The sequence below is a fragment of the Palaemon carinicauda genome, chromosome 21, assembly GCF_036898095.1.
Source record: "Palaemon carinicauda isolate YSFRI2023 chromosome 21, ASM3689809v2, whole genome shotgun sequence".
Lineage (NCBI taxonomy): Eukaryota > Metazoa > Arthropoda > Malacostraca > Decapoda > Palaemonidae > Palaemon > Palaemon carinicauda.
The window spans coordinates 123,599,349-123,612,295 of NC_090745.1; the positions used below are offsets into that span (position 1 = coordinate 123,599,349).

A 12,947-nucleotide genomic window follows, 5' to 3' on the forward strand; every position below is an offset into this window, starting at 1 on the left:
TTGGAGAAGCAAGTCAGTGTTCGCATCATTCTATCTCAAAGATGTCCAGTCTCTTTACGAGTACTGCTACACCCTGGGACCATTCGTAGCAACGAATGCAGTAGTAGGCGAGGGCTCAGCCACTACATTCCCATAATCCCATAACTTTTTAACCTTTCTCTTGAATACTTTTTATGGGTTGTACGGTCGGCTAAGAAGCCTTCCACATCCTCGTTGATTTGGCGGGTGGTCAATTCTTTCTTGAGAAGCGCCGAGGTTAAAGGTTGTGATGAGGTCCTTTAGTATGGGTTGCAGCCCTGTATACTTTAGCACCTTTGAGTTGATTCAGCCTCCCAAGAGGAACGCTGCGCTCAGTAAGGAAGACGATCTTATTAAAGGCAGAGTAACGGTTCAAGTTGACTTCCTTACCAGGTACTTATTATTTCATTGTTATTGTGGATAACTGATTATATGAAATACGGGATACTTAGCTATCCTTTAGTCTTGTACACTGGTTTTTCACCCACCCCCCTGGGTGTGAATCAGCTACATGATTATCGGGTAAGTTTAATATTGAAAAATGTTATTTTTATTAGTAAAATAAATTTTTGAATATACTTACCCGATAATCATGATTTAATCGACCCTCCCTTCCTCCCCATAGAGAACCAGTGGACCGAGGAATAATTGAGGAGGTGTCAACAAGAAGTACTTGAGTACCTGGCCACAGGTGGCGCTGGTAAATACACCCCCTTCTAGTATTGTGATAGCTGGCGTATCCCTCCGTAGAATTCTGTCGGGCAACGGAGTTGACAGCTACATGATTATCGGGTAAGTATATTCAAAAATTTATTTTACTAATAAAAATAACATTTTTATATAAATATATAAAGGTTACATGATTGTACAGTATTTTCATAATTTTTGATTTTCATTACATTGAGATGTGAACAGAAATACACATTTATATATGGGAATTAGCTTTTAAAGATTAATCTTAATAACTTTGTAATTACTTCTTTGACCAGTTGGAGATTTTAATAAGAATTGTGAAGAATGTTTTGTTTTAATTCATCCAGTGTTATTTTTAGATATAATATTATATAACAAGTCAAGTATTTCTTATAATTTGCAGTGTACATAGTATGAGATAACAGGTTAGGGTGTTTTTTCACTACATAGTTTTTATTGTAATTAACTTGTTTTTCTAGGTTTCTCCAGATATTCAAGTTTTGTAGTGAATAGGTAAGATTTTAGTAGATTTTAGTTAAAAATGAAAGGTTTAATCACCAAGACCTAACATACCTCCTAATGACTTTCCACTTCCCTCTCTGTCCCATCCCACCAAATCCTTAACCTGTTGTCATTGTTGTGGGATGTTGGGAGATGGCAGTTTATGGCTATTCCACTGGTGCTTAGATGACCTTAGACATTAAAGGTCAAGGTGCATATTCCCTCAGCTATTAGCCTAACAAATTTTAGTCTGGTGTTTGTGTTTTTTTTTGTCAAGACCTTTCATAGAAAACTTGAGAATAGTTTCAGATTTTATACTAAAGGTCATTGAAGAAGGGTGAAGATGGACTACGTGCCTCTCCTCCCATAGAACTGGAATATCTGATGTACAGCGAGGGGAATCTTTTAACATTTTGAATGAAATTGTCAACTGTCTCTTGTATTTGGTTGATATTTCATATTCTCAGAAACTTGGAAAGAACATGTACAAAATTTATCGTAAGTCCTGGTAGCCCTATCAAAATCAAACCTTCTTTTGATTCTAATGAAATGCAAATTTGGGAAAACTTCTGTATCTTAATTAGGTCATAAAGTGATCTTAGAAAGATCTGTCAGTAAAATGGGAAAACACAAATTGAATTTCCCAATCCCAGCAACTAAATAGCAGGATATGAGATTTCTCAGAATGGTTTCATATTTCTGTAGATTTGAGGCCAATTTTTCAAGAATACTTGCTCCCATAAATAATCTCTGTAAGATGGAACTAAGCTTTATATGGTATTTGGTGACGACTGTATAGAAGCTTTCAATAAATTAAAGACCGTAATGATTCATGAACCATTGCTATTGTTAGATGATTTTAGCAAGGAATTTAATTTGGTAATCTATGCCAATGACATTGTCATAAGAGGAGTCTTGTTGTAGGAAGTGACTGGGATGAAGCACCCAGTTGTGTATTTAAAGCAACTCATTAAAACTATTCAACTATTAAGAAGGAATTGTCCAGTCTAGTTTCTGTTTTGCAACACACCGAGATTTATGTACATACTGTAGTACCATAGTCCTTTTTTAACTGTGTATACTGATCATAATCCGCTAGTTTATTTGGAGGGATTAAAGAACAAGAATAAACGTAAATTGCGTTAAAAGTTTAGATTAATAAGATTATAATCTAAAGATTATGCATATAAAGGGAAAGAATGATATATCCGATAGTCTCTAGATATTTTTAAGAATGAAAGAATTTCTTTTTATTTTCCATTTCTCACTATGAACGAGTTCAGTAAGAGCTGTTTTTTTCAATAGCACTAATGTGTTGTGTGCATGGAGTGTGAAGTGAGCATAGTGTGTGAAGTGAGCATGGTTTACTGATGCTGGACTGAAGTGTAATGCAGACTTGTTTGTTTCTTGGTAACTTTGAAAAATGATTTGTAAATTATCTTTTTCTTTTGGGGAATATCTCATGGATAGATGTAATAATACTGAAGAGATATATATAAATAAGGAAATCGAATCTTTTTCATGAGAAGAATTCCAGCTAGTGTTTGGTTAAAGATTGCATCACATTTATTACTTTCGGCAGCATTTCGAGAACAATCGAGCTGCAATGAAAAGCCTTTCCTTTTTGGGAGCGTCTTGCCATTTGGGTTTCTCATGTCATGCTTCTGCTATAGGGGTCCACATCATGTTCAGATTGTACTAGAAAACTTTCTCTAGAATCTTCTATGACGCAACAAAGTAAACGCTATAAAGGAAACCAATCAGGATGCAGAATATTAAAAAAAAACCTTATATGGCAATGTGTTAATTAGCTCCTCCGATGCAGGGGCATGTTAGCTGGGGGGGATCGAGATAGTTAAGAAAACCAGAAGTTGGACAGAGTTAGGTTCTGACATGAGTTTCCCCTGCAGACAACAAATGCCTATCCAAAATTTGGTCATATTAGTGACAAAAGTAAGCAGCTAACCCTTATGCGATGGTCTCAAGCCTAAGGTAATCATACTAGAAACATTTCAGCAACTGAAGATAACTCGGTAACTCTCCATTCAAGTATTTAATGCTCTACTTTCTAGAGTCTAGGCTGTTCCCCTTTTCTAGCAATATTTTACATTAATTTTAGTCATTGAAAATAAAGTAGCAGCAATATGGATTTTCTTTGTAAATAAGTTCGTGTATAAAAGTGTTTTTGCGAGTTTCTTTTTATGTTCATTTCTCATATTTCAATTGCTGTTGTTAGATCAGTTTTATTTACAAAGATTAAAAGATCCTGTAATGATTCTGAGATTGTTACAATATTATTTATATATATATATATATATACACATATATACACATATATATACACACACACACACACATATATATATATATATATATATATATGTATATATATGTATATATATATATATATATATATATATATATATATATATATATATATATATATATATATATATATATATATATGTATGTATGTAAGTGATTGGGGTCTTTACTGCTGTTAATCTTTGTTTGTAGAACTATGATTGTAAAGAAATGTGCTACTGTATTATGTGTGTATATTTGCATATATACCTTACTTTTAATAAGTTTAATTAATTAAGTACAATAAACCATAATAGAAAATGCAAGAAAACTGTAGCTAATAATAGTATCGTCATGGTATCAACCACTTAGTTCAGTCACATTTTTTTTTTTTTTTTTTTTGTATGTGTGTGTGTTTGTACGTGTGTGTGTGTGATGCCTAATCACACCACAGATCTTGCCAATGTAGTAAGAAGTACTGTATAGATAAGATTAATTATCGTAGTGGAATCTTATATCAAATCGAGGTCAGTGTTTCTTGTGATAGCATTTTTTTAATATGAACAGTTATGTATGTTTTACATGCAATTAAGTGGCTTTAATTACGCTGAAAACACACATGAATATATTGTATTTATTTGTTCATTGATTTAAATGCTGAGCCTCAGATTGATGTTATTATTTTATTCACACTACCTTGGGAGTAAACACCAAAACAGAAATTAATTTATAACACATTAACTGCAGTTACCCAGGTCAGGATTCGAACCTATAACTCTTTGAATAGAAATGGAACTAGATGGTAGACTTGAACACTTGGCTATAAAGAAGGATATAAATCTATTTTGGCATTTCTAAAAGTATTACCGTCGAATTCACTCCATGGGTATTACTTAGAAATGCTTAAAACTTTTTAAATGGCTCATTTTCTTATAAGAAAAGCTTCATACTCCAGTTAGTGTACCTCATATGGTGCTTTAGATGTTAGGATGCCAGATAACTCTTAATTAATCAATCAATCATATGGTGCACAGTAGGAATTGATTTTTAGATATCCCCTAGGACCCTATCAGCACCCACTTTCAGCTGCCGAGAGGATTCCAACTCTGTCCATAGATTCTACATTGGCCTTTCTTTTTATGTGGAGAGATGTTTCCACATGACAGGTTTGTGGAGATCCCATAGCTGCTGCTTGTCTCTTTAGATAGTCTAAACATTTCGATCTTCCTGAAGTGGCAGAGGTGCGCACGCACCCCGAGGCCTAATGCTTAATTCATTCATTCCTTTAATTCAATTAATAATTACATTAGCAATAATTAGTAAGTAGTAGTAGTTATATTAGGAGAATTTATAGTGGCAGTGGTAGTGGTAGTAGTAGCAAGATGTAGCATGAGTAGTATATTAGAAGAATGGTATAAAAAGACTTTTTCAGACACTATTGGAGGCATTCACTTATGCTAAAAGAAACAGGCTCAGTGAAATCCATTTTGATATTGATTATTTCAAGTTCTCATTCCCTGTGTATTCTGTGTGAATCATCAGTTTCGATTGAATGATAAAGACAAATATCGCTTGCCTGTAGAATGCAAAAGTGTCTGTATCAATAGAGTCTGATGAATTTGGCATTATTTAGAGTGTCATGGCTAACATGAGTTTCCAATTGGTTGTTATAGGAAGAGGTTAACATACGGAGAGATGGTATTTCTGCATGAGGTTTAGTTGTTATACAGTAATTCATAACCCCTCTTAATTTTTAGATAAGTATTATAAAGTTGCACTTATTAACCAGTAGCTATTTGTGAACTTAGCTATAGAATTTGTATTTCTGGGTAACAGTTGTCTTCATGGGATTGTTTGCAACTATGCCATCTTTTTAGATCGTATCTTCTACTTGGAACCGTACAATGTTCATTGTTTTTTCACCCTTCTCCAATTTTTTAGCCTCTGAGATTGGCGAATAATTATGATTTTCGCTTATGCTTACATTTACCTACCAAAATGTTTTGCTTAAAATAGCCTGGAATGTTTCAAAATAGGTTTCAACAATTTTGTATTGAAAATTTAATTATCAGTGATGTTTCATGTATGCTTTGTAATTTAGGAATATTTCATGGGTTATTTTCTATTATTATTATTATTGTTATTTTTATTATTATTATTATTATTATTATTATTATTATTACTTGGTAAGCTACAACCCTAGTTGGAAAAGCAGGATGCTATAAGCCCAAGGGCTCCAACAGAGAAAATAGCCCAGTGAGGAAAGGGAATAAGGAAATAAGTAAACTAGGAAATAAGGAAATGAATAAACTACAAGACAAGTAATTAGGTAATTAGTATATAGTTAAGTAAAGTAATAAAGTATTTTTATATACTAACAGTAAAGCTTTATTTTATAGTTTAGCCTATGTAAGATATTTACGGTCCCAGGAGCATTCACCTTTCGATTTTAATATATTCGTTCTATTCTCCATCAGTTTCTCCATCTTAATCTTCATTATTATTATTATTATTACTGTATTATTATTATTATTATTAATTGCTAAGCTACAACTCTACTTGGAATAGCAGGATGCTATAAGCCCAGGTGCCCCAGCAGGGAAAATAGCCCAATGAGGAAAGGAAACTAGGAAAAATAAAATTTGTTCCGTAACTGAAATACAAACCACGCTATTTAATATGGGTTATTACTTCGGCGTAGCTGAAATGACGAGCCATTAGAATTTTAACGAGGGTTTACTACCCCATTGCTAGTTAGCGGGGGTAGGGAGGGGTAGCTTGCTACCCCCCCTCACACACACCTGTGAATACTTCACTTTGCTTTGGCTCGGGTGATGAACAGACGTGTCTGCTCTCACCCTCACTTGACTGCCATTAATCTGTTTTTGCTTTCTCTTTTTCTACAGTGTGTGAAGTTGGCCTCTATTAATAATGCGTACGTGTCCTGGTTTACCTGACCGCCCTTGTGGGACCTTTATGTCGGCAGTCGACACAGATCCTCACACCTTGTGTCCTCATTGTAGGGGCCAACGGTGTGATAGGGGTAATGTATGCGGTGAGTGTAGGGAGTGGTCTACCTCCCAGTGGGAGAGGTTTGCCCGGCGCCGGAAGAAGAAGTCCAAAAGGGATATTTCTCCTCCAAAGGCTTCTTTGAAGAGAGATAATCCCAAGGCCTCTTCTTCCGTAGCCCAAACCTCCTCCGAAGCTCCCACTCGATCGGTCTCTTCCGAGAGGCCGTCGAGGGGTAGCGTAGACCTTTGTTTTGTTGACTGATCCCGGGGTGCGGGAGAGGTAGTTGCCTCCCATAGCGAGGCAGCTGCCCCTCCTTCCCCGGAGGAGGATATTGATTTCACTGTAAATAATAATAATTTGGTACAGCTTTGGACTTCCTTGGGGCTTCAGGGTTCGCCCTCCAAGGAAGCCCTGTTTGACATGATCAAACTGGGAGCAGCTGTTAAGCAATCGCCGGCGATAGCAGACGTAGATCCTCTGTCTATCGTCGACTTTGTTATAACGGAGGCCTCCAGTGTGTCGAATCAAACTGCTCCTGTTGTTGCTGAGGTAGCTGAAGGCTCTGATTCCCCCTCTGAACATCTTTCGAGGGTGGAAATTAGTCCCACGGTCTCTCCTGCTGGTGATTCTCCCCCTCGGGGGAGTTCACTTACAGAGACTCCTCTGCAGAGGCTTATGATACAGTAGTCAGCTTGCTGATCCCACAGCCTCTAGAGGGCGTATAAGGCGGAAGGCTTGTCCTCCCTTTCGCCGTAGAGGACTTCCTCTTCAGCTCGTCTTCCCCGCAATCCTCTGCGGATGAGACTCGCCGTTCACCGATCCTGCCAGCTACCACCTTAGACCTCTCCGGAGAACGTTCTCGATCTCCTTCAGTGGAAGGTCGTCCTTCGGTACCCCCTGACCTGTCACCCTCCAGACCTGCAGACCTGCCGTCACCCTTCAAGGCTGCTGACGCGCTATATGCGCCTTCTGTTCCTGTCATTGCGCAGACACCGGTCCCTTCGGGGCACAAGGGACTTGAGTGCAAAACTGCGCCTCAGTCCCTTAAGCGCCAGGTACCCCCTTCGCCCCATCTCGCTGCTGTTCCTAACTTAGTGCTCCTGCGCTCTCCTGCACACGCCTGCTCCTGTTCCTACACGCCAGGGTCCCTCTGCGCGCCCACTTTCTCCTGCGCACCAGCGCCCACCTGCAGTTCCTGCTATAGCGCCCCAGCGCTCTCCTGCGCACACGCGCTCACCTGCGCGCCAGCGCCCACCTGCAGTTCCTGCTACAGCGCTCAAGCGCTCTCCTACTCGTCAGCGCTCTCCAGTGCCTCAGTGCACCTCTGGAGTTAAGCACGCAGTTGCGGTTCCTGATACAGTGCGCAAGCGCTCACCGGCCCGTCAGCGCTCTCCTACATTCCAGGGCGCAGTTCAGGAGGTACCTGAGTTAGCGCACGGGCGCTCACAGGTACCCCTGCCCTCTTCTAACAAAATGCGCACCCCTGTGCGCCCCGAATCCTGTTGCGCGCCATGCATACCCAACTCAGCAGCGCACACCTGCGCGTCCGAATCCTGTTGCGCGCCCTGCGCAGCCATCGCAGCAGCGCACTCCTGTGCGCCCGCATCCTGATGCGCGCCATGCACGCCCGCGATCTCCTGCGCGCCCACGATCTCCTCGGGGCAGTTCTTGCACCACCTGCGCAACGCTCTCCTGCGCGCCAGCACGCAAGTTCACCTTTGCGCTTTCACGAGGCTGCGCAATCGCGCCCTCGCCCCGTGCTTCCAGATACGCGCGCTCCACACCCACGCGCTAGGGACATTTCTCCTGCGCACGTGCGCCCAACAGTCTCGCCCGCACGGGCTCTTCAGCAGGTTCCTGCGCGCCCGCGGCCCCACACGCGCGAGCAAAGGATTGCTCACACGCCAGCTCCCATCCAGCCTTCAACCCCGCCCCACGTTCCAGCTCCTGCGCGCCGCACGCCCTCGCCATCACCTATGCGCGCCCGCGCCATCACCTATGCGCGCCCGCGCCCTCGCCATCACTTATGCGCGCCCGCGCCCTCGCCATCACCTATGCGCGCCCGCGCCCTCGCCATCACCTATGCGCGCCCACACAACCTCGCCCTCGCGCGCGTACGCGCGAAATTCCTACTGCGCACAATCCTTCCGCGCGCGATTCAGGGCAGGGCTCATCGCACGACCACCAGCGCGATTTGCGCCACGATCGCCAGCACGATCCCGCACGCGACTTCACGGGCTTCAGGTGGACAGGTCATCGTCTCGTTCCCCTCCTCGCAAGCGCAGAACAGCGCTCTCGCCGGAGGAGGGGAGGTTTCCGGACAGGTCTAAGGACTCTCTTTCAGCTTCGTTTCAGGTGAACCCTCGTTTGTCGACTCCTCCTAGGGATCGATCGATCCCCTTCCCTACAGAGGGAGTGTCTGACAGCGCGACTGTCAGCCAACAGCCCTGGTTTGGGACCATAGTCAGAGCTCTCATGCAGGCTTTTAAGCCTGTGTTCTCTGAACTGGGTCACAAAGCAGTGGCGACTTCGTCTCCCCTGAAGAGGAAGAGAGGAGTCCCCTCCGTCGTGACTTCTCCGAGGGCTAAGCTGTCTCCTTGGAAATCCCTGCGCAAGGCTCCCTCTCCCCGCCAGACTTTCTCTCCCTCCCCTGCGGATGAGGATTTTCCATCCTCAGGGGAGTCGGACGAGCCGGTCCGTTCCCCCCATTGCACTAATGGGGGAAACTCCGCCTCTCCCTGAGAAGTCTTCTCGCACGGGGGTGGAGAAGAGCCTGCATCCATCGTTACTAGAGTCCTGTATCCCTCCCAGGAGGGAGCCGAAGGACTCGAAGACTTTGCCTAAGTCTTCTGCAAGGATCAGACAGGAGCCAGCTAGACTTTCGGAGAATGTACACGAGTTCCCCCAGGAAGAGCCACTGGGGACGGGAGACTTTGCTGCTAGCCCTTCGGGAGGAGAGCTTCAAGAGTCAGAACATGCGTTCTGGCAAGTTCTGACCCTCATGAGAAATCTCAAGGGGTTTCCGGACCCAGAGATTCCACCTCGTTAGGGTAAGGACACGGTCTTAGACCGAGTCTACGGCACCCAGAAACCCTCTAGGGCCAGTGCAGCTTTGCCCTGGTCACAAGGGATGAAGAGTGCCAGAGACAAGGTCGAAGGCCAGCTCTCTGAGCTTGCCTCCTCCAACAGATCCAGCGCCGGTAACAAGCTCATCCCTCCTCCTTGAGTCCACCAGAGGAGGTATTTCGAGATCTTAGAGGAGACTTGTTTGGGTCTTCCCATTCACCATTCTGTGGAAGAACTCACTGGGGGAGTTCCTCTAGAGAGAGACTCCAACCGGCAGGTTTCGTATTCTGCTACTGAGATCGTAAGCCAGGAGAAGGTGGCGAAGTGTGCCATGCAGGCAACCTCGTGGCTTGACATCTGGCTGGGGTCTCTGGGCATCCTGGTGCGGTCTGAGGATCTGTTCAAGGAAAGCACCAGGAAGGCACTGGAGACATTCTTACTCTCAGGCACGCGGACCATCGAGTTTCTGGCCCACCAAGTCTCGAGCTTGTGGACCAATACGATCCTGAAACGTCGAGACGCAGTTGCTGAGAGATTTCACCAGAAGGTCCCCAGTTCTGACGTTAGCAGACTCAGACACTCTTCTGTACTCGGTAAGAGTTTGTTCGAGCCTAAGGACGTGGAGCTAGCTGCTGAGAGATGGAGGAAGTCCAACCAGGATTCCCTCCTCCACAGGGCCCTGACATCGAGGCCCTACAAACCTCCAGCAACCCAACAGCCCCGTCCAGCTAAGAATGTGAAGAAGACGACAGCAGCAAAGCCAAAGGTGTCTAAGCCCTTTCCCGTCAAGGACAGGAAGGGCAGAAAGTTCTCCAGGGGAGGTAAAAATCCTAGAGGGAGCGGCCGAGGCTGTAAACGCTAGGATTGGCAGTCCCCCTGCATGTCCACCAGTAGGGGGATGCCTACAAAGTTGCGCAACAAGGTGGCAGCAACTCGGGGTAGATACCTGGATGATTTCCGTGATCGGTCAGTGATATTGCGTCCCGTTCACCTCATCTCTACCTCCCCTGACAGCGAAGCCAGTGTCATTGAGCTCCCTTACCATGGGATCGGTAAGCGGGCAAGCCCTCCGGGCAGAAGTCGAGGCCATGTTGAAGGAGGACGCTCTCCAAGAGGTGGCAGACGGGTCCCCAGGCTTCTACAGTCGACTCTTTCTTGTAAACAAGGCGTCTGGAGGCTGGAGACCAGTCATCGACCTCTCGACCCTGAACGGGTTTGTCAAACAGACACTGTTCAGCATGGAGACGGCAGGCACGGTCAGACTTGCAGTGAGACCACAAGACTTCATGTGTACACTGGACCTGAAGGACGCGTACTTCCAGATCCCAGTCCACCCGTCTTCGAGGAAGTACTTAAGATTTTGCCTAGACAACAAGATCTACCAGTTCAAGGTGGTTTGCTTTGGTCTCTCCACAGCTCCTCAAGTTTTCACCAGAGTGTTCACCCTGATATCATCTTGGGCTCACAGGATCGGTATCCGTCTCTTTCGTTACCAGGACGACTGGCTGATCCTAGCAGACTCGGAGGCAACCCTTCTTCGCCACCGAGACAAGCTTCTCGAACTTTGCCAAGATCTAGGGATCATGGTAAATCTCGAGAAATCATCTCTGCAGCCCTCTCAGAAACTGGTATACCTAGGCATGGTCATAGACACCAATCTCCACAAAGCCTTCCCATCAGACGACCGGATAGCAAGGCTGAGGAAGGTCGCAAGGCCTTTCCTCAAACGAGAAGAACTTCCAGCCCAAGCGTGGTTTCGTCTCCTCGGCCACCTCTCTTCCTTGGCCCGTCTGGTTCCCAATGGTCGCCTCAGAATGAGATCTCTCCAGGGGCGACTCAAGTCTCGGTGAAATCAAGGACACGATTCCCCGGACTCTCTGATCCCTATGGGTCCCGCGGAACAGACGTACCTTCAGTGGTGGTTGGCAGACGAGAATCTACGAAAGAGAGTGAATCTTCTCGTCCTTCCCCGGATTTGATGTTGTTTTCGGACACATCAAAGATAGGGTGGGGGGCCCATGTTCTGAACCACAGGACCTCAGACCTGTGGTCAGAATCAGAAAAGTACCTCCACATAAACCTGCTAGAAATGAAGGCCGTATTCCTGGCACTTCAGAAGTTCCATCAGGTCCTGGCGGGCCACTCTGTGGTTGTGATGAGCGACAACACAACAGTGATGGCTTTTATCAACAAGCAGGGAGGTACCTTCTCAGAACAGCTATCCCATCTTGCAGTAGAGAGACTGAGATGGTCCGAAGTCCACTCGGTCACACATTCGGCTCGCTTCATTCCAGGCAAGAGGAATGTGCTCACCGAAAGTCTGAGCAGAGCGACGCAGATAGTGAGTACCGAATGGTTTTTGGATCCTCAAGTTGCCAACAAAGTCCTGACTTTGTGGGGTTTCCCGACTGTGGATCTGTTCGCTACAGTGCTGAACTTCAAGCTCCCGCTGTACTGCTCCCCGTCCCGGACCCCAAGGCTCTCTGGCAAGATACCTTCCAACAACGGTGGGACAACATCGATGTTTACGCCTTTCCCCCGTTCTGTCTGATGAGGATGGTGCTCAACAAGACCAGAATATCGGTCAATCTATCGATGACCCTGATAGCTCCGATATGGCATCACGCAGAGTGGTTTCCGGACCTTCTGCAACTCCTTACCGAGCTCCCGAGAGAATTTCCTCCACGTCACGAGCTACTCAAACAACCACATGCCAACATCTTCCACAAAGCCGTAGCTTCGCTTTGACTTCACGACTGGAAACTAGCCAGCACCTCCCCGCTGAGAGAGGATTTTCGCAGCAAGTTGCGAATAGGATGTCTGGACACCTGCGCAGGTCATCCGCAGAGGTCTACCGGGCGAAGTGGCGAGTTTTCTGTGGTTGGTATCGTGGAAGGGGTATCTCTCCACTCGATGCCAGTATTCCAGCAATAGCAGAGTTCTTCGTGTATTTGCGGGAAGAAATGCGCCTTTCAGTCTCAGCAGTGAAAGGCTATCGCTCAGCCTTAAGTCTAGCCTTCAGGCTCAAAGGAGTGGACATTACTTCCTCGCTGGAACTGTCTCTACTCATACAGAGTTATGAACTTACCTGCCCTCAGTCGGAAGTGAGACCTCCTCCATGGAACGTGGTTCGAGTTCTCAGGTCTCTGAAGAGACCTCCCTTACGAACCATTACGCCAGGCTTCAGATCGCCACCTTACTTGGAAGACGGTGTTCCTGCTAGCTTTGGCTTCGGCCAAACGAGTCAGCGAACTTCATGGTCTCATACGACATCGCCCATTCAAGGGGATGGGGGGAGGTAACGTTCAGGTTCGTCCCTGAGTTTGTTGCCAAGACTCAGAATCCGGGAGTGC

General features: G+C 45.1%; 1 protein-coding gene across 1 annotated transcript in view; it reads left to right on the top strand.

The window, feature by feature from the left end:
• Positions 1-8,039: 8,039 nt before the first annotated feature.
• The window catches only part of LOC137615117 (serine/arginine repetitive matrix protein 1-like), a 28,913-nt gene continuing 24,005 nt past the window's right edge, over positions 8,040-12,947 (top strand). The window contains exons 1-4 of the mRNA XM_068344748.1: positions 8,040-8,840; positions 9,073-9,209; positions 9,340-9,572; positions 10,609-10,751. Of these exons, the coding sequence (XP_068200849.1) occupies positions 8,040-8,840; positions 9,073-9,209; positions 9,340-9,572; positions 10,609-10,751 (1,314 nt within the window). The remainder of the gene's footprint in view (positions 8,841-9,072; positions 9,210-9,339; positions 9,573-10,608; positions 10,752-12,947) is intronic.